The sequence below is a fragment of the Bombus vosnesenskii genome, unplaced genomic scaffold, assembly GCF_011952255.1.
Source record: "Bombus vosnesenskii isolate JDL3184/JDL3185 unplaced genomic scaffold, Bvos_JDL3184-5_v1.1 scf7180000013263, whole genome shotgun sequence".
Classification (NCBI taxonomy): Eukaryota; Metazoa; Arthropoda; class Insecta; order Hymenoptera; family Apidae; genus Bombus; species Bombus vosnesenskii.
Window position 1 is genome coordinate 6,192,677 of NW_022882923.1, and position 27,385 is coordinate 6,220,061.

At 33.5% G+C, this 27,385-nt stretch overlaps 1 protein-coding gene across 1 annotated transcript in view; it reads right to left on the reverse strand.

Moving 5' to 3' along the window:
* LOC117230867 overlaps window positions 1–27,385 on the reverse strand; it is a 223,942-nt gene that overhangs the window by 53,633 nt on the left and 142,924 nt on the right. The window contains exons 2-4 of the mRNA XM_033488747.1: window positions 13,530–13,968; window positions 4,316–4,549; window positions 2,684–3,150 (exon numbers count right to left, since the gene is read on the reverse strand). Of these exons, the coding sequence (XP_033344638.1) occupies window positions 2,684–3,150; window positions 4,316–4,549; window positions 13,530–13,968 (1,140 nt within the window). The remainder of the gene's footprint in view (window positions 1–2,683; window positions 3,151–4,315; window positions 4,550–13,529; window positions 13,969–27,385) is intronic.

The following is a 27,385-nucleotide window of genomic DNA, read 5'->3' on the forward strand; positions in this document are numbered from 1 at the left end:
TGCTGCGAATATGAATATAATGACACAGGTAAATTCGAGAAAGAGGTGATTATTACCTGGTGATTCGAGGTGTAAATGGTTTTATGACGAAGATTGATCCGTTAGGTTATTTACAAAGCTTTTGAGTATTTGACATTTTAGTTAACGTAAAACATGTAAACTGTTTTGCTGATTTGAATTTGACGATTAATTTACATTACATCCTACTAATTATTTTAACTTTGCTTCCTGCTACAACTTATTGTGTAATATAAAATACATTTGTTATTAGACAAATTTTATGAATTATTAAGTTCTCCTCAATAATAAATCTCGGAGCCCCATAGGCAATCAAATGACAATAATAAAATGATTACTTTATACATATAAGAAAATATAATTAAAATAATTGAAATAATTAAAGGGTATATTTTGATAGGACATAAAAAAATTTGTAAATTATTTATTCTTGTAATAATTATGTTCCAGGAAAGACACGTAGTTTTTAAATCAGCTACCACCGATATCTAAATTATTTAATCTCTTACTATCAACAAAAATTCTCTAAAAGACAGTTCCCTTCCTAAGAAGATGAAACTCATCCTCTATATTCGTTAATCTCTCCCTCATCTACGGTAATACTTCAAAATACATAAAACACCGAAAATAAGACTCCGATAATACGACATTATTCTTCATTTGCACGTTGCCATTACGTTAACCGTCGATTACGAATCAGAGAAGAAAAATGGGGGATGATACACGCGTTGGAATTAGAAAACGATATGGAAGACGGGAGGGAGAGAAGGGAGGGAAAAAGTGACGGGAAGAGGGATTCAGCAAACAGATTGGAAAGCCAACAAAGTTATCGAACAACGGTAAAGGGAAGCCTGCCAATGGGAAAGGGGATGAAAGAAGTTTCACGAAAAGAAGTCGAATAATACTATGAATAGAAGAAAACCGGGGCAAAGGCGAAGGAAGGAAAATTACAGAGTGATCTCGAGGAGAGATAAGGAATTATTTGAAAGATACGTAAAAATGAATGCTGAAACGTAAGTGGAGAAAAGTAGTAAAGGGGGCGGATACATCGTAACGAAACGATATTAAAGGCAGCTTAGTTTGAGCGGTGTGGAAAAGAAAAGGAACAACGAAGAAACCAAATAATCGCGGTGGGTGGCGAGGAAAGAGGGAGAAAAAGGAGAAACGAAACAGAGCGGAAGAAGTTTTGAAACGATTAGTACGGAAGAAATCGCAAACGGTGTACGAGATAAATTTCACAAGGAAAAGAATATCGAGAGAAAACTAGAGTAATAAACGTAAAAATACGTTTGCGTTTAGTACTTCGAATGTTGCTCGTTTCGTTTACAGCTTAGACATTGCAACGAACGTGAACTACTTTGTTCCGATCACGGAATTATAATTTCTACTTCGAATTCTAATTGTGATTGAATGAATTGAATTGTGATTTTCGCAGAAACCTCTGCCATTTTTGTAGTAACAGTTTCTTTTAGATGTAATTAAATATAGCGCATCATTGTGTCATAAATCGTCTGATAATTTACAAATTTCAATTTTAACATATCGCCGATTAATTTTATTAAAATCTTGTAAATACACTGAATGTTAGAGAAAAATAGGCGATATTTGTATCCCAGATATCAAGACGATGAAGAAAATTCATGCATAAGAATGTCTGAGTTTTATTTTTCAAGCTATAAACAATTCCATTTATAGAAATACAACGAATAATTTACGTTCAACGGTTTCACTTTTTTCTAATATCAGGTACATTTATAAAGAATTCTAAAATAATTCGTCTGTTCACTAATGAATCTGGCATTGAAAAGCGTATATAATATATTCTGCATATACTACTTTTATTTCAAAACTATTTATCATCGAAATGTATCAAAAAATTTTCGCCATATATTGTACATATCCAGTTTTAATTCGTTGCGTTGTATTATATTCAGTATCTCGTATTTTATTTACATTTTAAAACATGACACTGATTAACGAAATGAAGATTTTATTCATCGAACATTTCCAACACGGCCCGCACGAAAGAGAATAAGCCTGTTAATCTATATAGACTACCTTATTTTATTTATAATTAAATATCTTTATCTGACTGAATATTTTTGAGCTTTCAACTCCCCATTAAAATTTTATCGAAATTAAAACGTAATTTTCATTCGGCGTAAGTGTCAATGCTCGCGATTTAATTCTACTGTCAGTATACACACAAAACACTACCCTAAAGTATACTCCCATGTATATAAGTATTTTGATACTTGCCATATTTAAGTGCGTTCTAATTACAAGATAAAGTTGATATTTATTAATCTCTTGTCTTAGGAAAAACTAAATTATGATATGTTTTGAAGATTTTCTTATAGAAATACAATCTATGTATTTATTTCTTATACATTTCAATCTCTTGTTTTGCTATTTCTTAAGTATCCGATAGCTGGTAGCTTTAGTGGCTATACGCTATACACTTTCAAATAGCACCGTACTAATTTATCAATCAATATCAATAGTTAAATCAGGCCTATCATCTCTATCACAAACGTGACTAGACATTATAAAACAGTAATTCGACAAAGAATTATATTTAAATGAAACATCCGGCAACCTATGGACGCGAGTGTACGAAACCACAGCGTGCACTGAATATACATAAATGGAAAATGTAACTCACCAGGAGTTATATTAGGGAACGGTTGTCCAGGCAACGAGGGCGGATGTTCGTCCTCGGGTGACCGTTCGGACGCGTAACCTTGATCCTGCGGTTCCCCGCCAGCCAGTTTGCTCAACTTCAAATCGATGCACTTGCTAAACTGTTGTCGATGCCTGACCAACTCGCAATCAGGCTTATGCACGATCTGCATCAGTAGATCGTTATCTGTGGCGTCAGGGATGCGCGGCTGCGAGGTCGAAGAGTTCGTATCTGACGCCTTTCCGCCGTTTCTACTTTCCTGCTTCCGTTTCGGCAGCGTGCCCACCAAGTCGAGATCCGAATTTCGGTGACATCTGTCCTCCAGGGACGTGTCCCGAGTGTACCTTCTTGTCGAATCTCCAGATACCGTGTCGACGCTACGATTTCTTCTCACGGAGTCGAAATTTCCATGGCGACACCTCACCAAGTCAAGGTCACTCTGCTGGTACCTGCAACAATTATAGGATTCTTGAATTTTTTAAATGACACAGAAACTTCCTTGACGATCGGTTCTGTCGTGCCTTCCTCCGTTTACTTTGTTCGGTTTATTCTTAGTTTTCCATCGATTTAATTTTTAGCTTTTCCGAATAAGATGGAACATTCGTTAGATTAGTATAATAAATAAATTTTACCTAACGAATATAAAATAGGTGCTAAACTTTGCATAGGTTGTATATAGTTTCGCAAGGTCGGATATTTGTTATAGGATTAGTATAATAGAAAATTGATTTTTCAGAATGAGTAACTCGTACTGTATCGTGGTGTCAATTGAGCGAAAAATTCTCGAAAAACGAAAAATGAAGTAGTGTTTCGTATTTTGTATGTTTCTAACGAGCTCTCTGAAGATCCTCTTGTATTTAACGTTCATGTTTAATAAGGAAGTAATTTAAAAATGATGGGATAAAATTTCGGATAAAAATGGGATAAAATTTCATTAAAAGATTTATTATCTAAGTTTCATGTCGTTCCATGAAATTTTCGAAAAATCGGTCAGTTTTTACGGAAATGCTAGGAAGTAGATACCTTGCCATTTGCATTCGTTTATACACGTTGTTGCAATATTCGTCCAGTTGCACAGTTATTATGCAAATTGCGTAAATGCTGCAATTTTGGCATTACGGGTCTGCGATACCACTTTTACGTAATATCTGCCATTTTAATATGATTTTAGTTGCAATGAAAAATGGAACCAAAATGTGTTTCTTTAATTTTAGAATTTTAAATAGTATCGTTACATTTATTCAACATTCCTACATAAATTTCTTCCTTTAATTAACTCTACACGCAACTGTAATATACTAGAACTAGCGTAACCACAAATATTACTTTTGATACATCATACAATACATTAATAAGAAACCCTAATTGCTCCTTTTCAACAACTATAGTAAAACCTAGTCATATATTTTTAAATTCGCTAAAGTACTCTACGAGACAGGTGCCGTAGCGTATGCAACAAATTTCAGCTCGTTTCAACTGCAATTTTAACAAAACATAATATTTCACTTTCAATATTCTTCGATAATCGGCATAGATATTTTGCTCTAAATTTGATCTATATGCGTATACCATTACTGCTAAGGAAATCGTGTGCAAAAGTGAGTGATGGCATACCTCCAAGGATCATTTTCATCGAGAGAGTCTTGCGATCGATGTTTCACGAGATCCAGAGTTCCAGTTGGTCCACCGTCTGAAAAATGTACGCCCAACGATCGTTTCTTGTGTGGTAGAGTTCCACCAAGATTCCCGGTGATAGTATCCGTCATTACGTTATTATTTTCCTTTGGATCGTCGTCCAGCACGTCCTTGTCATCTAGATGATTGGGCAACGAGCCACAGAATTTATATCTGCAAAGAAGCCGTTACTTGTTCTGAATGTCTCGCGAAAAAGGCATAAGATGGCTCAAATGTCAATCTAAATTTTCATGAAATAAAATACGCCAATTTAATAATTTAACATTAATTTAAAATAAGACTCGTATGATAACAAAGACGATGAAATAACGAAATTGGAGTTTTATTAACATTTTCATGCAAAAGTAATAATGCGTATATCGTGAGGCATAAAAGAAGTAGGAAGATCTTCGTTATTTTATTTTTAAATTATCATTATCAAAAGTTACCTTGTGTTTTATTCGAAAATTGTATGCTGCGGTTAGCAATTAGGAATGTTGGTAATTCAGAGAATTAAAAATGAAAATAGATAAATGAGATTTCGTATAATCAAATAATTAAAATGAACGAAGATTGCGGTAATTAAAATTTAATTTTTCTACTGTACATGTATGAAATTTGAAATTTAGTTTCCAGGCGCAGATTTTATTTATCAAAATAAATGGAATGATATGAAAAAATTTTCCTTCATTTACGCGAATACAGCTATTACTTTAATTATTTTTATTTTATAATTTTTACTTGAAATATCCTGTCATTTTACGCAAATATTTATCTCTGTAATATTTATCCCTGTAGTATTACATTTTGCATGTAAATGTTATTTCCTCATGGGACTTCCGGATATTAGAGGTATTATATTGAACATATTTTTTAATCTAGATATATTCGGTAATATGCTTTGATAATACTAATAATATATTTTAATATCGTATTATGTTTAAGATATTTTGTCACATATATATCGTGTCCTATATTGCATCATATTACAAATATAGTTCACGTCCTTTACGTGAAACATGAAATAACCAATTATCCAATTCAAACAATGATATTTAACCTGAGACTAAACAAGAAAAGCGTATGTTGCAGGAAAACGCATTGTCGATGTTTGCATAATTCACATAGTTCGGTGTTTGTTCACTTTCCTGAGTTAGATGGTACGTGTACATACGAGATTCGTTTTAACATACAGTGGGAATAGCGGAGACTCGATTCGGCGACAAAGCTATACTTTTTTCTTTTCCATAAGAAAACATCTACAACAAAATGTTATCGTCCAATAGAGCAATTCCTAATTGGCTAAAAATATTCATCACTTTTTTGTATTTCTAATTTAATTACAATGGGTATAGCGGTTTAAAATGACTGATTTTAATAATAACATTACAATATTTTTATTTCATATTAATTAATCGATTAATTCTAATGTGAATTTCAGATAAAGGAAGCTACGGAAAATCTTTAATATTTTTTTACAGAATTTTTCGCAGAACAATAAAAGTTCGAATATTTATGAAAGAGAATGAAATGTTTCATTGTTATTCATTGTTCTACGTTAATTAAATTTTGTCAATTTTATGAAAATTTCATCCGATTACGACACAAAGTCGTATCCATTCATGCATAAAGACATTGCCACTTTGAAGTTAATTTTAAACTTTATCAACGCGCAAAACACTGACGATCATAACGTCATTATTTTTTATCCTTCATAAGTATTAAATTTCAATTTCCATTTGTCTGTAAAACAGAGTAACTCATAAACATACCGACAAATGTCACGCGATAAATTTCTGACATTATCGCCACTCTATTTATATTAACAGTTCATAATCTTGACAAGTGATATATAAAGCATGTGGCTGTCACATGCTATCAGATATAGTCGTAGCACGGGTGTGTCATATTTGCATTAATGCAAAACGATCATTTTTGAAAATGGAGTAGAACCATCGTTGTTCGAATTAATTAAAATGAAGATCAAAGATACGCAAGGAATCGTTTCTTCTCTAGTGGTATAATCAATAAGTGGTAATATCAATAAGATTATTGATTGCCTATGCACTTCGTTGTAATTGTCAAATAGCGCTAATCTTTAGTATGTTAATATTAAAACAGTAGCTAACAATGACGAAGAATAAGTTGTAATATAATTGTGATGTACTACACCTGCATATAACATTTTTCCTAAACTATTATTTTTACAATCTGTCATAATATTCCTTCTATTCTAAGTAAAACTTGTCCATCATCGAAGAATTAACTCCTAAAATTTAACGGTATTAAATATTCACCATTACAGTAACTAATAGTGTAGTAGATAAGAATAACAAAGAAGGTGCAATATAATTGTTATACAGGGTGGTTGGTAACTGGTGGTACAAGCGGAAAGGGGGTGATTCTACGCGAAAAAAGAAGTCGAAAATATAGAATACAATTTTTTTTTTAATTTTTTTTTTAATTTTTCCATCGAAACAGCGATCTACAGTGAGATCCGTTATAACGAGATGTGATAAAATGCACGCGTACCGAGCGAAAATTCAAAGTCGATTTTCTCGAAAACAAAGCCTCGAACGAAAAATTTTTATTCTATATTTTCGACTTCCTTTTTCGCGTAGAATCACCCCCTTTCCGTTTGTACCACCAGTTACCAACCACCCTGTATATTACACTTGTATTTAACATTGTTTCTTTGAAACTGTTTTTATCATCTGTCACAATATTCTTTCTATTCTGACCGAAATTACGATTAACCCCCCTATATTATTATAACGGTGCAGTCGTAGAAAAGAATTTTCATAAAGGGACAAATTGCGAATCTCAGTTTCGTTTCACGTCACGATTGTGTCTACACGTTACGCAGCTTGTCAGACACGATGAGCGGTTTCACGACAAACTACGTGTTATAAGCTTTCGCGCCGTTTGCACGTGACACCATTTCCAATATTACAATATATCCGTTGTAAAGCGTACGCGAGGACGTTCAGACCTTGGGAATTTTCAAGAACAAATTATACAGTTTAAAACTGCGTAGACATTTCTAATCGACCATAATTTTACTTGGCGTTATGACGTGCCCGTGACAAGTTTCTCTAACATTCCAATGTCGTGTTCATTATTCGCTATGGCTATTTAAACTCGTAGCTGTTTCGTTGATCTTTCAGGTCAATGAGAAGATTTGTATTCTGGAATCTGATTGCTGTCGGTTCTTGTAATTTAATTAAAGAATTTGTAAGTTACGTTTCGAAAGTATTGGGCACTGAGTAACAGATATCGGATAAATCGGAATAGGATGAATAAATTAGAATCGATTAGAAAGGAAATTGGTATGGTTTACAGATCTAGAGATCAATCTTTGCTAACAAACGATTTTTGAATGTTCAGTAACAGAGAAAGCGAAGTAATCCTTTAATAATATAACATATATTGTACTTTATATTTTACATTAACATTTCCTATTAATCTTAAAATCAACACGTAGCATAGTCATTTTCATAAATGGGATCCATTTGTACTCGTATTTTCTTTATTTAAAATATCCTATACAATACGGTTCTGTTCCTACAGGTTCCTTTCACTTCAATAGTTCTCTCACATAAAGGAATCGTCAAGAAGAAAAGTACTTTCATACGTCGTTCGATATTGTTGCATCGTGAGCATGTTGAACAACAGCACTTACGCAAATGAGATCAAGATTCGTGCGCCTTTTAACCCGTGTCTCTCTGCTTTTTACCCTGTTCATCCCTGTTTCCTCGCAGCTCGCATCCGTTTTCGTGCAAACGAGGATTTAATGGAAACCGCCCCAGTTCCGCGACTGACCGACCTTAAAGGGACTTTAAATTATCTCGCGACTAACCTGTTATGCCACATTATACTCCATGGTTGTTGGTTGTTCAAGCAAGGCTGAGCACTACCTCGTAACGAGGAATCCACGACAGCATCGCGCTTAATTCCGTTTATGAGTAGTGTTTCCCTTGATTCAACCTTGATTTATTACTATTTACTATCCTCTTCTGTAGCTAATTTGGATGACTCCGGGCATTTTCATTTCTATTTCTTAAGCCGAGGTGAAAAGCATTTTTCAGAAGTTTCTCAGATGAGATCTGAATGGATTTTTTAATTTATCGAATAATTTTGGAATATTTTGTATTATCTTTTTAATTTGTATAAAGCGTAGGGAAATATTTGCCTACATATTAAAAATGCTTTAGAAAATATTTTATCGGCTCGTATTATTTCACTGGTTTTATTCCTTGAACGCTTATATTTTTATTTTTTATTCACAGCGGGAAAATATTTGTCTATAGATTAAAAATGCTTTAGGAAATATTTTATCAGTATCTGATATTTTCCTAGTCTCACTTGTGATATTTCGCGAATATGTTTTGTTGTTCTTTTGTTTTCATAGACGAGAGAAGGAAATATTTACTTATAAATGAAAGACGTTTCAAATTTGCAATGATATCAAAGATCTTTAAAGGGTAACGTACTTTTTACATCTTTAGAAGCATTTAATTTGTAACTGATTCTCTTGAAAAATTATTTACCAGCTACATGATAATGCTGCAAGATTTGAATACAAAGCAAATTATGCGAAGATGATTCAGTGTTGACGTGTAGCCATTAATTTCATCTTCATTAATATCGAATAGTTCATGTTTAGTAATCGACATGCAATTAATTTTGTAATTTTCATGCAGAGCAGTGAGATAATTACAAGCGCAAAATGAATATATTAATCTGTTATCGCTATTTCGCTTCACAAAATCACGATTTACACGATCACGATCCATATAATTGAAAATTATCGCTTAAGTGTTTCTCCGCTCTATAATCAGAATTGAAATTCACGCCTCGATACGATATTGCAAATAATTTCTTTTACAAGTGAAAATATTTTTATCGAACTAGTTACAAATTATACAAAACTGCCACAATTAGAAAGAACAACAGTCGAAAAATTCATAAACTTTATTCAACCAATCGTCCATATATGAACAAGACACTCTCTTTGTATAGGTGTGCCGTTTTTTTTGCTCTGTTGTATTTTATAAAATGGAAATAATTGTTTTTATAACAGCTTCTGTCAAATAGATTCTACGAAATTTCTCATAAATTCACGTTGAAATCCACATGATTCTACGAAATCAATATTATTTTAGTAATTACATAGATAATTTGTTTAAATAAAATATCCTCTCTCTACAAGTTCCCCTTCGAGTTTCTGTATTTTTTGTCACACGTCGACAAACGAAATGGTTTCTTTTGAAACAAATTTGTCACGTTATCTAATTATCAATGTTTAGCAAGGTTCACTGGGGTTGAAAGTAACTGGGGTTAACTGGTGCTTGCCATATGATGAAGAATTGAAATTAAAAGACACGCATCAATATTCTAGAACGAGGTCACAATACAAAAAATCAAGATGGAATATACAAGATTAACCCACGCATAGCAGTTGGAAAAAGGTCGTCCCATTATGTGATACGTCTAACAGAAAAATTACCGTAATACTTTATCCTATATCGCGACAAATTCTTTGCTGTTGAATTATACGTTACTACTAGTTCCACCTTTGCACAAGATAACGTAAATATGTCTTATCAAACATTGCAACTGTCAATGCTTTTAAAAGAGATGGATCGAGCCAAAAAAATTATAAAATTCAATCTAGGATTTCAACTGAGCCCAGTCAATGATCAATTATAGTGGTTTCTGAGATTGTAAACGTCAATCTGTTATGCTTTTATTTTTTATTCACAGTCTATAGATTAAACCTGCTTTAAGAAATATTTTATCAATATTTGATATTTTGCTAGTCTCACTTGTGATATTTAATGAATATGTTTTCCCTGTCCTTTAGTTTTCATGGACGAGAGAAGATCAGTAAAAAGTCAATAAAAAAGACTATTCTACAAGTCGTATTCTAATTTTTTTCAATATTTCTAAAGTGATAGCAGATGAATACCATTTTTTGTTAAATTTATCTATTATCAAATAAAGTTGTTTTTCTCTATCGTTACACTATTGATTCAAACTTCGAGAAAGTTATCCATAGGTTTCTATTATTTTTTTAAATGAAGCGCAACAGAAAGCGCTTCGAACTGGTTTCCTTCTACCGGTTACTCTAGAATCGAAGGCAGTAAATTCCGTACCTGTTAAACTGCGAACTACATTATTCGAAAAGAGTTTACAACTGTAGGCGGAAGCGCGTTGTAATTAAATTCATCCAGAAGATGAGGCAGTAAAGATAGTTGAGCAAAACGAATGCCTCGGTAGTTTCGCACGAGTGAAATCCTCTTTTGTCCTGCCTACAAAATTCTTCCACGCAATAAAAACTAACTACGTTAACCTGGCATATTCAGTTATGTCGGATGATCAAGTGATAATACGAAGCGCACGAAGAACGCGGCGTAACGGGAATGTACATGAAGAAATTTGTCAAAAAGACCAAGTTAATTCGGAAATACGTTTTCGAGAATACCAGGGTGAAATATTTCAGATACTTAGCGTTTGAAACGTTTAATTAGTGTAGGTAATAAATACAATTGCGAGTAAAGTAGACCGGGATCGAAAGTAATCGTTTAACTTTGGAATACGATTTCGCTAAGACTGTTAGAATGAAAAGAAAGGTAATTGGTAATTATATCCGGAGCATATATATTTATTTGACGTTATTGAACTCACAACGATATAACAAACCGAGTCTTTCAAATAAATGCAGTCGGTGATTAATGCATAAATGTTTTATTCTCGTTATTTTTAATTTTAACGTGAAAAATAATATAATAAACTGCTGAATAAATTGAAGCTGATTTTTATACCGTTGCTAGAATATAATTCCTGTTATTAAATTAACGAAGAAAATAATAATTTGAAGCTTTCCGTGCAAAATAGTGTACAAGCAAAGACAACTGTCGGATCATTTTTATGATTAAACAAAAAAATAAAATCACGTTGAGAAACGACATTGTATTATGCAACGATTTAATAGAATCGTTCCGGATTTTCAAAGTGGACAAAGAAGATATTCGGTAAGTACATTTCATTAGTTTTCATCGATCACGTTCTTCTCGTGCTAACACGATCGAGACAGAATCGACGAGCATGTTAAACCCATGTTGTATGACTGAACGTAAGGCAAACATTGACTGAATATTAATTAGAATTGGCATGTTTGGGCAATAGTGTATCAATAGTCCATTTAAGCTCGATAACGCGGCTTGGGAATATCTTGCGAAAGAATCGATCGCGAACCGATCTCCTCTCCTTCTATATCCTCAAATCGTTCAGACCTTTTGTATCCACCGACTTTATCGTTAAATTAAATTCTGTTTGTTCTTGGCACGGTAAGAAGAACTCGACCGAATTAGAAACACGAAAAATCACTTACTCTCTCGTCGAGCGTTTCTTTCTCCGTTTTAGAGTGCACGAAAATTTCTATGTACGTACATTCCGAGATTTTTGTTCGAATAAATTCCCGAAGATGATCGTTGTTAATGTTATTTCGATTAATTTTATAATTCTTTCGAAAGTCGCTCGGTTGACTGGTTGAAAATTATACAGAAGTTTCCTTTATCAATTCGTCTGTAGCTTCTTCGTCGATTATCTTCTTTGCGCTTTTGTTTAATTTAACTGCGTTTGTTAGTATTGATTAAAATAAACATATTTATTAGATATTTTACGAAAAGTAGATTGTTATATTAAGGAAAATATATGTTGCTCCGTAGTTAAAAAGTTGTTTACGAGTAATAGGATTAGAATTTTATTCTTATTCAGCTTAAAACATTATTTCAACGATATATCTAATGACATAAATAATTTATATCTTTTTGTGCATTTAAATATTGAAACGACGTAAATAAATATTTGATGCGAGCTGAAGTTCAAACGAGGAATTCAATCAAAATTCCATGGATTTGTTGTTTTATTATAAAGCAGAAAAATTTTTCGTGGAACTTAGTGAAATATTCTCCGCTACATTGTTTGCAAATTACAACGTTAATTTGTTGTAATATATTAAATTACAAGCTGTTATACGAAAGCGTTTAAAGTAGTAATTGCCAATCGTTAAAAAAGTTGGTCTAAAACTCTCAAGAAATAAATACTTTAAAGCACAAGCTCAATTAGCACTGAATTACTACTTAGTTACGACAATTGATACAGTAACCTTAATTATCCTGTTCGATCGCTATCATCCAACCATTTTTAAATTATCAGGAAACCTATTTCAAACGACAATTATTTTAAAGATATACAAACTTTCGCAATGGGAAAGAAAAAGGCTGAATGTTTTAAATCGAAATATTTTCTAACGAGATAAGTTACACTGTCGCCAGTTTTAAGAATTTTTTGGTATTAAACAGAGAGTTCTTTTCAGCTGTTCAAAAAATTAATGTATTATTTAAAATAATGTTTATCCTACGGAAGAAAGAGTTTTCATAGTGAAACAGTGGAGTATAAAAGAGATCAAAATCTTGAAACATTAAGGGAAGAAATGGATGAAGTGAATAGCAATTTTATGCGAAAATTTGAGAATACTGTTTCGGTATTTGACTGTTGGGAAAAGCATGTCCGACGTCAAAGCAGTGCGCACATAGTTCAATATTGGAAAAACTAAGCAAACAGGCCGAGAAAATTCAAGAGAATTTAATGTATTTAATCTTTTTTCATAAGCAAACTTAATTCTATTTATACTTCCTTGCATGTGAGCTAAATAAACATTAGATCATTTTAAAACATTCAGTTCTTTCTTAACCGCCCTACATAGATTATGTACACACTCGACACTATAAAAAAGACTCATTACTTTTCGAGTAGTTTAAATTCCATTAACGTAAATATAACCAGGAAAATTCAGTACACAGAATTTTGAAGTAGAACGCGTTGTACGATCAAACAGAGGATTAGTTTACAAGCAAAAGTACGTTCAATATCTACAATAAATATCCCAGGACATCGACCGAATATACCGACCGTCCTTAAAAGTTTTGAAAGCTTCATTCAGGTATTTTAACAAAAATAAAACAACAACAAGCCCATACAACAGGAGACTCTATTAATAATTAATATTAACGAAAATAATAAAACCATTACCGATTACTCCGATTACTCAACACCAAATCCAAAAATTACAAAATATCATGCTCACCTCTCTCTCTGTGCGCTCGAACACGGCATTAGTATCTTGCCCATACTGTTCAATTTCCCTTTGGGATCGCACAAATTTCCCGATGACTGCGTTCTACGGCCGGTGAGGCCCTTTCCATTGTGCCGACTCAAATTCGACCCCATGTTGGGACTGTCGTTCTCGATCTGTGCCTGTGTCGTCCCCTCGGCAGCGTTCACGGCATTTCCGGGCGTATTCTCCTTGTTCGGCCAGTCGAGGTACTCGTCGATGTCCTTGGCATTGACCTTGCAGGATAACGCCGGTGTAGCGGGCGCCGGCCGTGTACGTTTGCTGCCCGGCTGCAGTTGAGGACGACAGCCTTTACGACGGTTGTTGGGCGATTCGCCGCTCAACGAAAGTCTCTGCACTTTCCAACTGTCCTGACCTCCGCTCGCCGGAGGCACGGTTACGACTTCCTCGCCTGCAACAATCATGCCATTCCGTTTTACGCGCTGCTCAGTGACGTTCAGGGTTCATAGATATCGGCGCTGAGACGCTGAATGCTTGCGAACAACCGTTACAGGCTTTTCTTTCTTACGGTTCTTGCGGTGATTTGGATTGAGTGTTTAGGAGGGAATTGAGTGGATGGTGAATTAAGAAGCAAATTGTCGGGGGGAAATTGAAAGGCGGAGGATAGGATGCGATTCAATGGGGAGAAATGTGTGGAATGTTCAAAACAGAATATTTGGTGAGTGATAAGATATATCGTGAATAATTCGTTATGCTTAGCGAATGATTCGTTATAGTACTTAATGTGCAATTTGTTGTAATCAGAGTGCGGAATTTTATGCATTTAGCTATGAGGAATTTAGGAATGCGAAAATACGCGGAATGCAGGTAATATGTAAAAATATATAAAACTATATTTCTTATAAACTTAACTATGAATCCCATAGAGCTTAAGGGACATGGAGGAATCCGTAAAAACACATTCCACTTCTTTTCCACATCCCCTTAGGGGATGAATGTCGAAAAATCTTATCTTAGTGGCTGCTTACGTCATGGGAGCAATATGCAGCTAGAATTTCATGTTCCCTGGTTCACGAGATTAGACTGTTCGTTGTTGAATCGAAGTCAGGTCATTCGTTTTTATATATGTAAATAGTGAATGTAAATATTGATATCCGGAGTACAGTTACACGTTATAGTATTTGGTAAGTATAACAGCTCCCTAACGAATATATCTTATTCTTTTAGTTTTGTTCGCAAAAAATTGGCAAATATGTATATCCGCAGTTTAGTTACAATATCCAGCGAGTAATTCGCTATAATATTTAGAGAATGATTGATTATAATATTTAGCTGGTGAAGCAGATTTTCGTTTAAATCTCAGTTCTTCAGCTGTGTGTGTTTAAAATATGCGAATTTACACAAACATTGGCGGTATAATTTTGAATATCGTGCGATTTGCAGGTCGAGTAGCTTTGGATTACGTGGGAAAAGAAATTTGAGAAAAGGTAATTCTCTATAATAACTGACAATGAGTTTCAAGTGTTAGAGGAATGAAGGACCGAGAGTACTTGAAATTAAAATGCTTGAGCTTTTTTGTCTGAATGTGATTGAATGTCTTTTGGTAATGTCTATATAATTTGTCTGAAACTAGTAGAAGATTGAGATAGAGTAAGAGACAGAGAGAGAGAATATAAAATAAAGAAAGGAGGAATGTATAAGCGTAAGGTATGTAGTGTGTGGAAGATATACACATATAGCTGAATGGAATTGAGAGTGAGAGTTATTCTGCGTCATAGAGTGTATTGAACTTTACACTCAAATATTGTACGCTTAAGCTGTATATATATATGTACTTATTATTTTTAATACGTTTATTTATTAAAAGTCTTAAAAGATGTTTTTGTATTTTATATTTCCTTTCCCTAATTAGGAAGGTGTCTACGTATCAAATATTCAGGAGCAAAAAAATTTCCCATTTTTAATGCCATAATTACAAACAAAAAAAAAGCAAGAAACTCTTGAACAATTAATTAGGATGATCATATAAACATACACGATTACATTTATTAGTAATTAATAACAATACGACAATAACACTGTCGTAATGACTGGCAAGTAAAAATGTTATGTGTTTTAAATTATAGATAGTAAACAAAATCATTTGGAAATTATTTACAAAGTGGAAAATATCGCTCCTTATCTTAAATATTGTATTCAGTCCATAGCTACAGACGATTTAAAGCTGGGAAGCTATTTAGCACTAATTTACGAGATGCATTCCGAGAATACTCCATGTCAGTAACAGTGCACTGATTGTTCGTTCCTCACAATCTGTTTCGTCGGTATCAAACTCCTTTGGCGCTTTGAATGGGCCTGGATCATAGCCAGCATTTCGATAGGGTCATCGGAATATGTTGACGGCTTAATTCGTATTAAAATTGTTTCTTACTATATTATTTCTGCGGTCGTTTTGGACACATGAATTTAAATTCAAGATGCAATTCATTTTATTATTATACACCAGTATCGTCATTACGAGAATCCCATTTCATTTATTGTGAATATCGTTAATTTTATTTATAGGATTTTTACGTTATTCACGTTTCTCCTAGACTTTATCAAGTACTTTTTCAATCGCATAAATCAAAGCCTACGATAAATTCAGTCGAACGAATTTAAGTAAAACAAATATTTTTGTATCTTATTTTAAAAGAGAATTTTATAATAGTTTTTTAACATAATTACGATCGAAGAAGCACAATTTAAAAGCATCGTTCTTTCTCGCATTTAAGAATCCTTATTAATGAAGATAGATAATACTCTCTAATTAATGAAAGAAATACATATAACATGTTTCATTTAATTATTGATTCATTTCAAAAAGTTAGCACTTGAAATATATTATTTAACGTAAAGAAGCGCCATATCGAGATAAATTAATTATTCAACTCTCTTTAATGACGCCATTCTCATTTGGAAGAGCTCACGTGAAAGTAAACGTTTTAACGAGATACGCCAGTAGGCGTAGCAGATTTTTCATTTTCGTCCAAAAAGGCGAGAGGATCGTTATGAAAAATGAGGGACGGAAGCATATGGACTGAAAAGTGTGAAGGATAATAGGATTATTTAAAAGAAAATCTGGAATTATAAAAAGGCATATATTCATCCAGAATTAGAATTTTAATTATTTCGTTTGTAGAATCTGTGCATCGTATTAAGAACAATTTTGGCAAGACCAGCTATTCGAACCGACTATTCGATATTAATATCTTGACACAAAGTGAAATTACTTTCTGTGTTATCTGTGAAATATTTTAAAGTTAAAACACTCATTATCTCAAGATATAATCCTTTTCCTCTAACTTTCGTTTCGAATCTACGTATCATATCTGTGGCTCTGATATTACGTTGCCCTAAATACGATTAACGACAAAAAGAACGTCACAACAGCAGATTCTGAAATTACTTTTCACAAACTGTCTTTCAATTATGATCAATTATTTCCATTTACTATTTTTCGAATATTAATTTCAAACGGAATTTGTCCACGTCTAGTCACACGAATCACCTTAATTATCATTCGATTGAATTAAGTTGTACTATTCAATATTAAAGAAAGAAAACGATTTATCATTCAAACTTCTTCTCTTTAATTTATCTCTATATTAGGAATAAAATTTATCCAAAGCTTATCATTCAGATCAACGTACATACCTTATCTATCGTTCGATCGAATTAAATTGCCCTCTCTACGATTCACGAGAGAGAACAACGCAACAGAGTATTTTCAACATATCAGAAAATAATAGGATTCCTTGTTCCGTACGATCGTTTAAGGGCGCTAACACGCAGCGCGGCGTTCAAAGCGCATACCTTTAACGCTGCGTTTATCGAGCTCGATTCATAGGCGTTGCACGATATTGCGGCGAGATACTAATATCCATGGCGCACGAACCTCGTTGCATAACTGTATTATTAATGACAGACGTGGAGCGTACGCACGTGCGCACACGCTAAGGCACGCATTCATCGAACGGAGCAGGAATAATTGAAAGCGGTGCCGCGCGCTGCTTGTTGCGTCTGCAGCAGCCAACTTTTAATTCGACGAAAGAATCGGCTGCGTTTCAAGAACCCGTTCCAGTGAATTGCGATAGGCGCGTCTAACTTGCTTTTCAAGTGTCTGATTAATGGCATCGCCGGAGTATACGTCTTTTTAGTGGATATTTAATTCAAACGCTGTCAATTTATTTTAAAGATCGTGGATTTCTAAGTGGAAGATTTTTTACAAGGAACCGTACATATTTGTAAATTAAATTTGCGAGATCGGTTCGTCGATATTTTTTTCAATAGGAAATTTGAATGTTGTCGATTCATTTTGAACGATTATGGTTTTGTAAACGGTACATTTAGTGTTTTCATGAGGGACTATGAAAATTTGTAATTTAAATTTGTAAGATAAAATTACTGAATTCGGTTCGTTATAATTTTTATAAATAGAATTTTATAAATGGAAAATTTAGATACTATCAGGCTTCGGGAAAAATATCAGTGGTATTTTAATTAATATTCCATTTACTATATCCATTACTGTGACGTATTTCAGACTTTTCGTAAGTTTTAATATTTCTGTAAAGGATTATATTAATTTACGAATTTATAAGATGAAATTATTAAGTTAATAATGTATCTCAGACTTTTTATTTTATCACAAACACGCGGGTGCTTTAGACCAAAGTAATGATGAGTTTTATTCAAATGGAAACATGATTATACTTGCTTGGTAATAGTAATAGGACTATGTAGTTTATCTATTCTAACGCATCTGAGTACATACACATGCACATACTACAGGTCGATAGTTTCAGTATTAACAAACATTATTTTATCTCTTCTCGACCAAAATTGGACAAAATGGTAAGATAACTCGACCATTATGATTCTCGGGAAATAACGCTCATAAATTTTTACTTATGAAATTACGTCATGCTTGTTGTGTACTATGATGAAGATACGGGCAGTGAATAGCTCAAAGAGAAAGTTATTCTTGCATTCGGACATTTGCAAACAGGAAATACTCCGGAAAGCGTTCGCACTAGTTCGTAGAAGTGTTACCTACGTAGAAAATATATATGTTGACAGAAATCATAATTAACTCCAACAATTTTTAAACGTTAACGCTTTACTGATCGTTTATATTATGCAAAACTTAATCTATTAACTATTATCTATGTTATTAACTATTTTTATAATCGAATAAAGTAAGCAAATTGAAATAAATTTCAGTAATTATATTTTTATAGCATTTCATTCGGAAATTCCCCGTAGAGAGAATTCTTATTCAGTTTTCCGAATTCGATGTATCGCAAATTTGCTAAAATGAGAAGGTTACACATGCTCTTGAGCTAGCAAATCACTTTGCAATTCCAAGTTTAAGTTTGACTTCCGGCGCTCTCGTAAGTTTATGACACGTTATGCAGAAACAGGAAGAAAGTTTCGAGTGCTCCGAAATTCTAATTAGAAACTGGGACTTTCTGGGGATAAATACATAGTTTAATTAAACGATCCCGAAGGAAACAAATAAATCAATTTCAATTTTCGAAACATACAGTCGATTATAAATCTTTTCAACATAGTAATCTTTTATATCTACAAATCGTTTAATATAACTTGCACCCATTCAAATGTTGTCTTAATATATAGAATATTTTTAAATTGTTCATCCGATATTTATGAAAATGCGACAATTTTATTAAAATACCGTGTATGAAAAAATATTATGAGAAAGAGGGGAGGATACTAAAAACGAACAGTAGACTAAGAGACAATCGTTCTCTCTTCCTGAAGCTACAAGTAATTCAATTCTTTGCTTTCCTCCAATTTCCTTCAATTCCATCTTCTATAATTTGTTAAGATCCGTTTAAAGCCGAAGAATCCTTAGCATAGAAGAGATCCACGTCGCAAAAGCATAATTTTCATGGCCGTTGTAAATCAATTTCGTATTATACCAGGCCCGTATCAATTTTCCTCTCTTCTTGTCAACGTTTCGTCACATTCATTACCATAATTACAGTCTCGTACAGAGTTCTCAAGAATTTATGTTTGGCGGCAAAAAAGCTTACAAAAGGCAATGCAGAAAGAATTATCTACTTATACGAGGCGAAATTGCCGGCATACAATTACCAAACACAGTGATTGCCACACTAAAAAAATATTTCACGTGATACACATTATCCTTTTACGTTACAAAACAATAGCGATAGTAATTTCGCTATCGGTGGCAATCGTTGAAAAATGATAATTTCAGTGTTTTAGCTACGAGAGTGAACCGTTATGAAAGACGACAAAGGAACAAGAACCCTGTTTTCCCCTGACTGGCAGAGGTTTTAACACAGTTTTTACCTTAATTACACACCAGTATCCCGAGTTTTTCCCGAAGTCGCGAGGGAATACTCGTAACAGAGCGTTGACAGGGTGATTTTAAATCGTCCGCGGTGCGTAAACGCGTGAGAAGGAAAATAAGTCGAACGGTGCGTCGGAAACCACCGTTGCATCGGTAATTGCACCTCACCAGTGCATGACTCATTTATAACGCATGAGTTTCTAACTATCAGACTTACGCGAGACAGGCTCGGCCACGTTTTTCAAACGAAAAACGAGCGTGACGATCTGTCGCGAACTGTAATTTCGCGAGGGGGAAGCAAAGAAAGAACAAAAGAAGAAGAAGAAGAAGAGGGAAAAATTAAAAAGAAGGTATCAGCAACGTTCTTGTTGTTAGAATTTTTAATTCGAAAAAGTTCTATAGCTATGTACTTACTTTTATCGTAGCTATCCAAAGGAGTAATAATATTCATTTGTATGATTTATAATGATTACGCGTTGGGAGGAATAGTAATGGTCGAAAGTGATAGAGCGACGTTGGTATGTTGATGTATTATAGTTGCGAAGATGTAATATGATTGAAAAGCGAAAAATAATGATTCGTGAAATTTTGTACCGAATAACAAATGATGAATCGGTTGTTTCTTTAAGAAGAGATAGGAATATTTCTTTTGCGATTCTTGAATTATAAGGAGAATATATACTAAACGTATTATGTTTAGTCATCGCAAAATTTCTTACTTTGGTAAAATTTTTTGTAATTCCTAGGTTTCTACGGTGACGTCCCTTTCTTACGTAATAATTCATTTATAATAACACAATCATTCACTCGAATGTCGTGTTAAATTATTAGTAATTTAAAGAAACTCCTAAACATTGATTAGCTAATAGAGTTACGATAATTTCTTGCATCCAGGCATATTAATTTTAATGTTGACATAGTTTTGGTATTGCTGCAGGTAATATTCCCTACTGTCAATAGAGCCTCTATTAATCGAGTTTCTCGACTATTAGTGAGCAGTATTATTCACGATATCGATATTGAACAAGATAGGTATAGAACAGCAAATAAATAACGATATTTACTATCTTTCGTGTGTACAATACAATTTTGACAGTACTAATACATCATATTAACGTCTTATGCATGAAGCGTTCTGTCACGTTTAATAATTAACACTTAAACGTTATAAAACATCTGTTTTATGCTTCTCTTTTATTTACTATATGTGTCTTTTTATTTTATTTCGATATTATTTCGAGTAAAATTCAAGCTTTTCGCGTCTAGAAATCATATAATACAAATATAATTGTAAAATGATTTCTGTTATTCGACTAACCGGAATGCCACAAATTGCTACATAAAATAGGAAAATACGTGAATTTAAAATTGTTAATACAGAGTTTCTAGAATTAGTGTAATGGCATTTAGAATCAGAATATTACTATAAATTGTTAATCATTTTAATCATCTTCAATTTAATTTACTCGGAGGTTTAATTCGTACGATTATCTAATACTTTGTATAAAAGCATTAAAAACTCGGATTATAATTTGTATCGTCTAAAAGTCGGAATTCTCGCGTTATAGGATTATAATTATGGTTATTAATGCTCGCTGGTTAAACAGATTTGAAAGTAAAGCATTCAAGAAACGAATGTTACACTCCTTCTACCATAACCATTTACGTTATGTTATTATGTAGCGAGCGTAATGAAAATGAATTGCTACAAATAATTTATGTGATTCTATCTATGCGATATACATATTTAGCAACGTGATAATCAAATTCTTGTTGCGTTAGACGTATTTGCGCTTTCACGAGCTCATTATTAAATGGATAGCATGAGGTACGACTGGTTTCTGGACTAACACTAACAGCTGTAACTTATGCACGATCTGTTTGTATAGATGGTTAAATAGATCACGAAGTAGCGTTTTTTTTTTTTATCGATGACCATAAAAGGTAACCTTCGCGGCTTTGTGCGCAGTTTTTCCTTCTGGTTGCAGTCAAAGAGAAAACGTACTATACGTAAGTATATACATAGCTTTTTTAAATGCTACGCTTTTATCGAGGACAAGCAGATCGATATTATCAATAATTGAAAGGGATAACGCAGCTTTATAACCGATTTCTGTTTCTAATGCTTTAGATTTCGTTGCTGTTATGGAGAAAAAAGAAAGTGATAGAAAATGTTATGTTGAAATAAAATATATACAGTAACTCGCGAGTATTTGAATATTTCCTGCAGAAAATTTCGATGAATATATTACGTATACTTCGTGAAACTTTATGAATGCTCGTTCATACTGTAAAGACACAAGATTATCATGATTACAATAGAATTTGAAAGTAATTATTTATTATAGGCATAAGTGTGTCGAAGGTTCGTTCATATAATAAACAATATACTGTTGAAACAAATTTGTGATTTTTATGAAGTGCATATTTTATGAAACGCATATTATTTTACAAAGAACGTTTCTATCCCAAAGAATTGTTAACTACGTTACTACAAATCTGCAACGTTGAAAAAAGAAATGCGAAATTTCAGAGATTACTAAAGTCCCTCTGTCAATTATTCTCTGTTTAAATAATCGAATATTCTCTTGCTTTGAGTATCTTTAACGATTCGATAACGAATAGCGGACCAATCTCCAATAATGAAGCAAAGGCTATGATACGCATAGAATTTTTGGGAAAGTAGAGTAGAGAATGGAATTTTTTTTTTTTTAAAGATACAATACTGACAAACGTATGGATAATGTTTTTTTTAAAATCGGTATCCTGAAAGAGCTCTTATCAATACCTAGCATTATAGATAAATGTAGATAAATGTTCGATTAATCGAAAATATAATAGTAAAATACGATGGAAAGTATAGTGGCAAGTGGATGAATATATTTTTGTATGTATTTTTAATAACAATACAGAGTTCTAATTAATAATATCAAATAATATCAGGCCTCTAATTGTTATATTTCCAAGCATATAAACTTGCTTTCAAATTTTTATTTCAAATAACAATCGCAAAGTGAATGGAATTGGATTCTCGTATAAAGTCATTTCCTATTTGTATTCTCGCCATTGTACACTGTGCATGTACAAAAGTTCGCTTATCGTTTCAAATAAAATGCGAAAAGATATACTCTTTCATTGAATCGAACTTTCCTTTACGATAAACGCTAAGAATGATGAATGAGCCACAGTATGCATCGATCGTTCCTCTTCTCGGTCGTTTTGCTTCGAATGAAAATGTTGTCGATTAAACGGACGCTGAACAAGACGCTAATTTACTGTACCGAAAACGTCGAACGTCGCATCATCCGTCTGTTAACTGGATCACAAAAGTCAATTACGAGCTTAACTGTTATCAGACACGGTACGTTCATTCGACATATCTGAGAAGCATCTAGCTAGACCGTAGACAACTGTTTGCACACGATAGAACGGTACATTCACGATACGTTTGTTCTCGATTAGCCGGATTCAAAGATACAAGACAGGACAGAGACAGAGGAGATATCCAGGTCAGGTTCAATCGATAAGCATTGGATCCAGTTCGTTGGTTAAAACTTTACGACGTCTAAATTCATCCGTACTTACTGCGATTCCGAGATAAGCGTCACCTTTTGAAAAGAGGCTGCCGTATAGGAGGGTGAGCTGGTAAAGGACGATTCATACTTCCTGTGCTTCAACGCGATAGACACCGTATTTTAGTCTGGTATATTGTTATCTGGAAATTTATGTTATTGCGGAGGAGCGGAAAACATAAGGAACGTCGATGATAACGGTTTTCTTGCGAAGGATAAATTCTACTTTTACGTAGCCTTCTTGTAGCTTTGAATTGGATTAACCCCTTAAGCGGGGAAAGAATTTTCGCACACAATTCGCTAAGTAGAAAGTGATATTTTACGATATAGCGGTTAATGTTAGCGGTAAAATGTTAGAAAATTTTGATTTTCTTTTACTCGCCCAATTCCACGTATTATATTTTCCGTTTTATAATTCTATATTCAAACTTCTATATAATTATTTTTTATATTATTAAGCAAGATAATTTTGTGGATTAATATACTGTAATTAATACGCTATTGAAAAATTAATTGTTCAATATGATTGAAACATTCGATTATTATCAGTCAAATAGAAATTTATCGTTTAGTATTTAAGCAATTATATTTCATATAATTATATACATATTTTACTTGATTCGTAATTGAATTACATCCTTCGACGAGGTGTTACTTGACTGTAAAACTATAGGTAGAATAATCTGCAATGATTTTATCCATTATGCATATTATTCATGCGTGCAGTAGAACATTATAACGCGACGAAATTGAATACCAAAAATTAATATGCAATTGATCAAAATTCAATTTACTTATGCAAAATTCATCACGTAGATTATCAACGTTACAGAATCTTACTAAATTATTTCACTATTCGAATATTCATATCGTAGCATTATAATTTTCGAACATAAATGTGCTTTTGGTCCAAGAAATTACTGAGAACAATGTTAGACGATTCTCTTAAATTAATACAAAAATCATTGAACATTCGTTGGAAGACTATAATTTTCAAATAAATTTTTTATTCCACGAAAGAACATGAAATTTCTAACCTACGATTAATTATACTCTTATATTCTATTTTATTCTATATATATATTCTATTCTATTAGATAAATAAGAAGATGCTCATGATTAATTTGCATAGTAGCATCTAATATCAAATTGTGTATTTAATTTTAAGCTACAATTTTAATATAGTCTCGCGTTAAATATAAAAAAGGAAGGTAACATGTGAATTAGTGTTGGAACGTTGAAAATATTCGACTTGTTAGGACCGACAAAAAGAATCTGGGTCGATGTCGAAGATTATTGGCGTTCTAAAAAGAAGTTCACAGAAGGATGGATGGTTGATCTGAAATTTATTACCCCGAACGAGAATTTCCCGCAACTTTAGCCACTGTCGAATCAACAGAATGAGAGGGACGTTGATTGTTCGCTCGTAAAATTTTTTGATCAAACTGTTCCTCTTTAAAATCGCCCACACCTCTGTGATCTTATGATTGAGGAAGGTAGGGAAGATGAAATGAAACGAAAGTGATCTGCGAAAGTAAATGGAACCTCGAAACGATTTAGTACGCGTTATCGTATGTCGAAGTACAAAGCAAAGATATTTGCTTTTACAAAGAATACGAAAATATTAATACCTTTCATCGATTATCTAAATGAAGATTATAAACACGAATATTAATCCATATCGGGAATTTTATCTGTCACCTGAATGAAAACAGATAATAATATGAAACAGCCGATATAATATATTTTTAAATACAAAATAAATATTTGAAATATCATCTTTACCTAGATAATTTATAGCTTTCTATTTAAATTATATTCTGTAAAAAGTAAACAAGTGCCCAGATATTTTGCAGTGGCGCGGTAGAATTCGATTCACCGGAACGAAATTTTAGTTAATGATTAATCGAACTTTTGCTGCTTGAATTCACGTACCAGAACGCGAGCTCCCATTGTGTGAAGGAAAAATAATAGGTAGTGGGGGAAATTGGTGAGCTCCTATTATATGAACTGCAATTACACAAACTGTTTGTTCCCTGGCAAATTCGGATAAATGGAGTTCCGCTGTAGTGTACGTAGTTTACTATCTCAACTCAACATCAACACGATCTTCGTTCAATTCGTTTCCAATGAAAATCCCTTAAATCTAAAACCCGTAAAGATAAACCATAGAAAATAGCGATACGAAAGAGCAATGGAACGAAAACAAGGGATGTCCTCTGACTGACAAGAAGGGAAAAGAGTTCTTCCAGTCAACTGTCGTTCGAAGACGAAAATCTATGGCGTGTATAAATGAAGATGGGTCGCGCTCGATCGTAAGCCAATTCGCATTATGCGGAGCACGTGCTTCCCAATCAAGCGGACCACGGCGTATCCGGTCGTGCTGAAACCATTCCAGGAAAATCCATTTACATGGCAATTAAACAGCGTCCACGGTGGATTTATTATGGATAGGTCAAAGGCAGTGGCCGCGGTATCGCCTTGGATAATTAAACAACGCTCGACGAAATATCCAGCCTCTCGTGTTTACGCGTATTATGCAAATGACCGGACCGTGGTGTCGCGTTAACACGTAGAAATAATAATATTCGCGGAGCGTGTCGCGTTACGAATCGGTTCCCAATGTTCGATTTCGAAACCAACGACTAAACCTTCTGGCTGTTTCGCCTCGCGGTATTGCGCTTTTGCGAACGCTAGTATTCGCGGGCCAAAATATTAACGATATTTCTTGGTTCTCGTTTCCAATTATTGCGTGAGAATTTCCAATTGTTTGTGGTTTACTCTGATTACTATTTTATGGCCAGAAAGGATCGTCGAATTTGTTGATTTATAAGAAGCTTGGAATATCGAAGCATAATTTCACAATTTGCAACGTAATCGGGAAATTAATGTAAGTAAAATAAAACTGTGATAAATTGGATAATCATAATCAAAGGAATATTTAGATACACCTCTGGAATAATCTTATTGCTTCTAAGGAAAAACGAAATATTTTGTAATATTTATGACAACTTCTTTTCTAAGTACAATCGATAATTTCTATAGTTTCTAGACATAACGTCTGTATGTATATTGTTCTATATCTGATACACTATACGATCGTATAATAGATCATATTACTACATTACTTCTGTAATTTATAATCAGAATAATATCTTCTTAGAAGATTTACAGCTCATATTTCCTTTTATTCGCAGTCGAGAACGAAATTACTTATTCGAAACTCAATGCAACAGACGATCATCGGTACGATAAAAGCTTCCATGCAAGATATTTATTATCTATTTTCATCACATGTCTCTAAGTTACGACATCGGATAAAAGGCGAATAACGAAATTCCAAGAACAAACATCCATCCATTTGTTCCTTAAGACAAAGAAAACAAGTTTTCCCGTAATTTACGGCGCCTATCGCTTACACCAGTCACGACGTTCTAATGCTTCTCTAATTTAAAACTAACGATTTCATTACGAGCCGCAGAAATACGTCGTGAAATCGCAATAAAAGGTACAAAAAGCTTCATCGAGAATTACATGGACAGATCATTAAGCCTGCACTGGAGACGGTGTAATAATATTCCCTACTTTTGATTCGATGAGAAATACCTTCGTCCTCGGACGAACAGTCCAACAGAATGATTGTAATAAACCGCGATTATCGTTCCCTTCGTGGAATTACTTTAGAATAAGGCAAACGAGCTAACTGGAAGCGTCGTTACCGGCTCGCCATTGCCCTGTAATCTGCAACGATCCTCAGATTCTTAGACTTAATGCGGATGAACGATTTTTTTCTCGAGCGCTTTCGCGGGAGACACGTAACATGAAATGTATAGATAGCAATGCATATCGTGACGATTTATTAGATGTGAAACAGTACATTGCATCCCTCTTTATATGGTCTTTGTCATCAACAT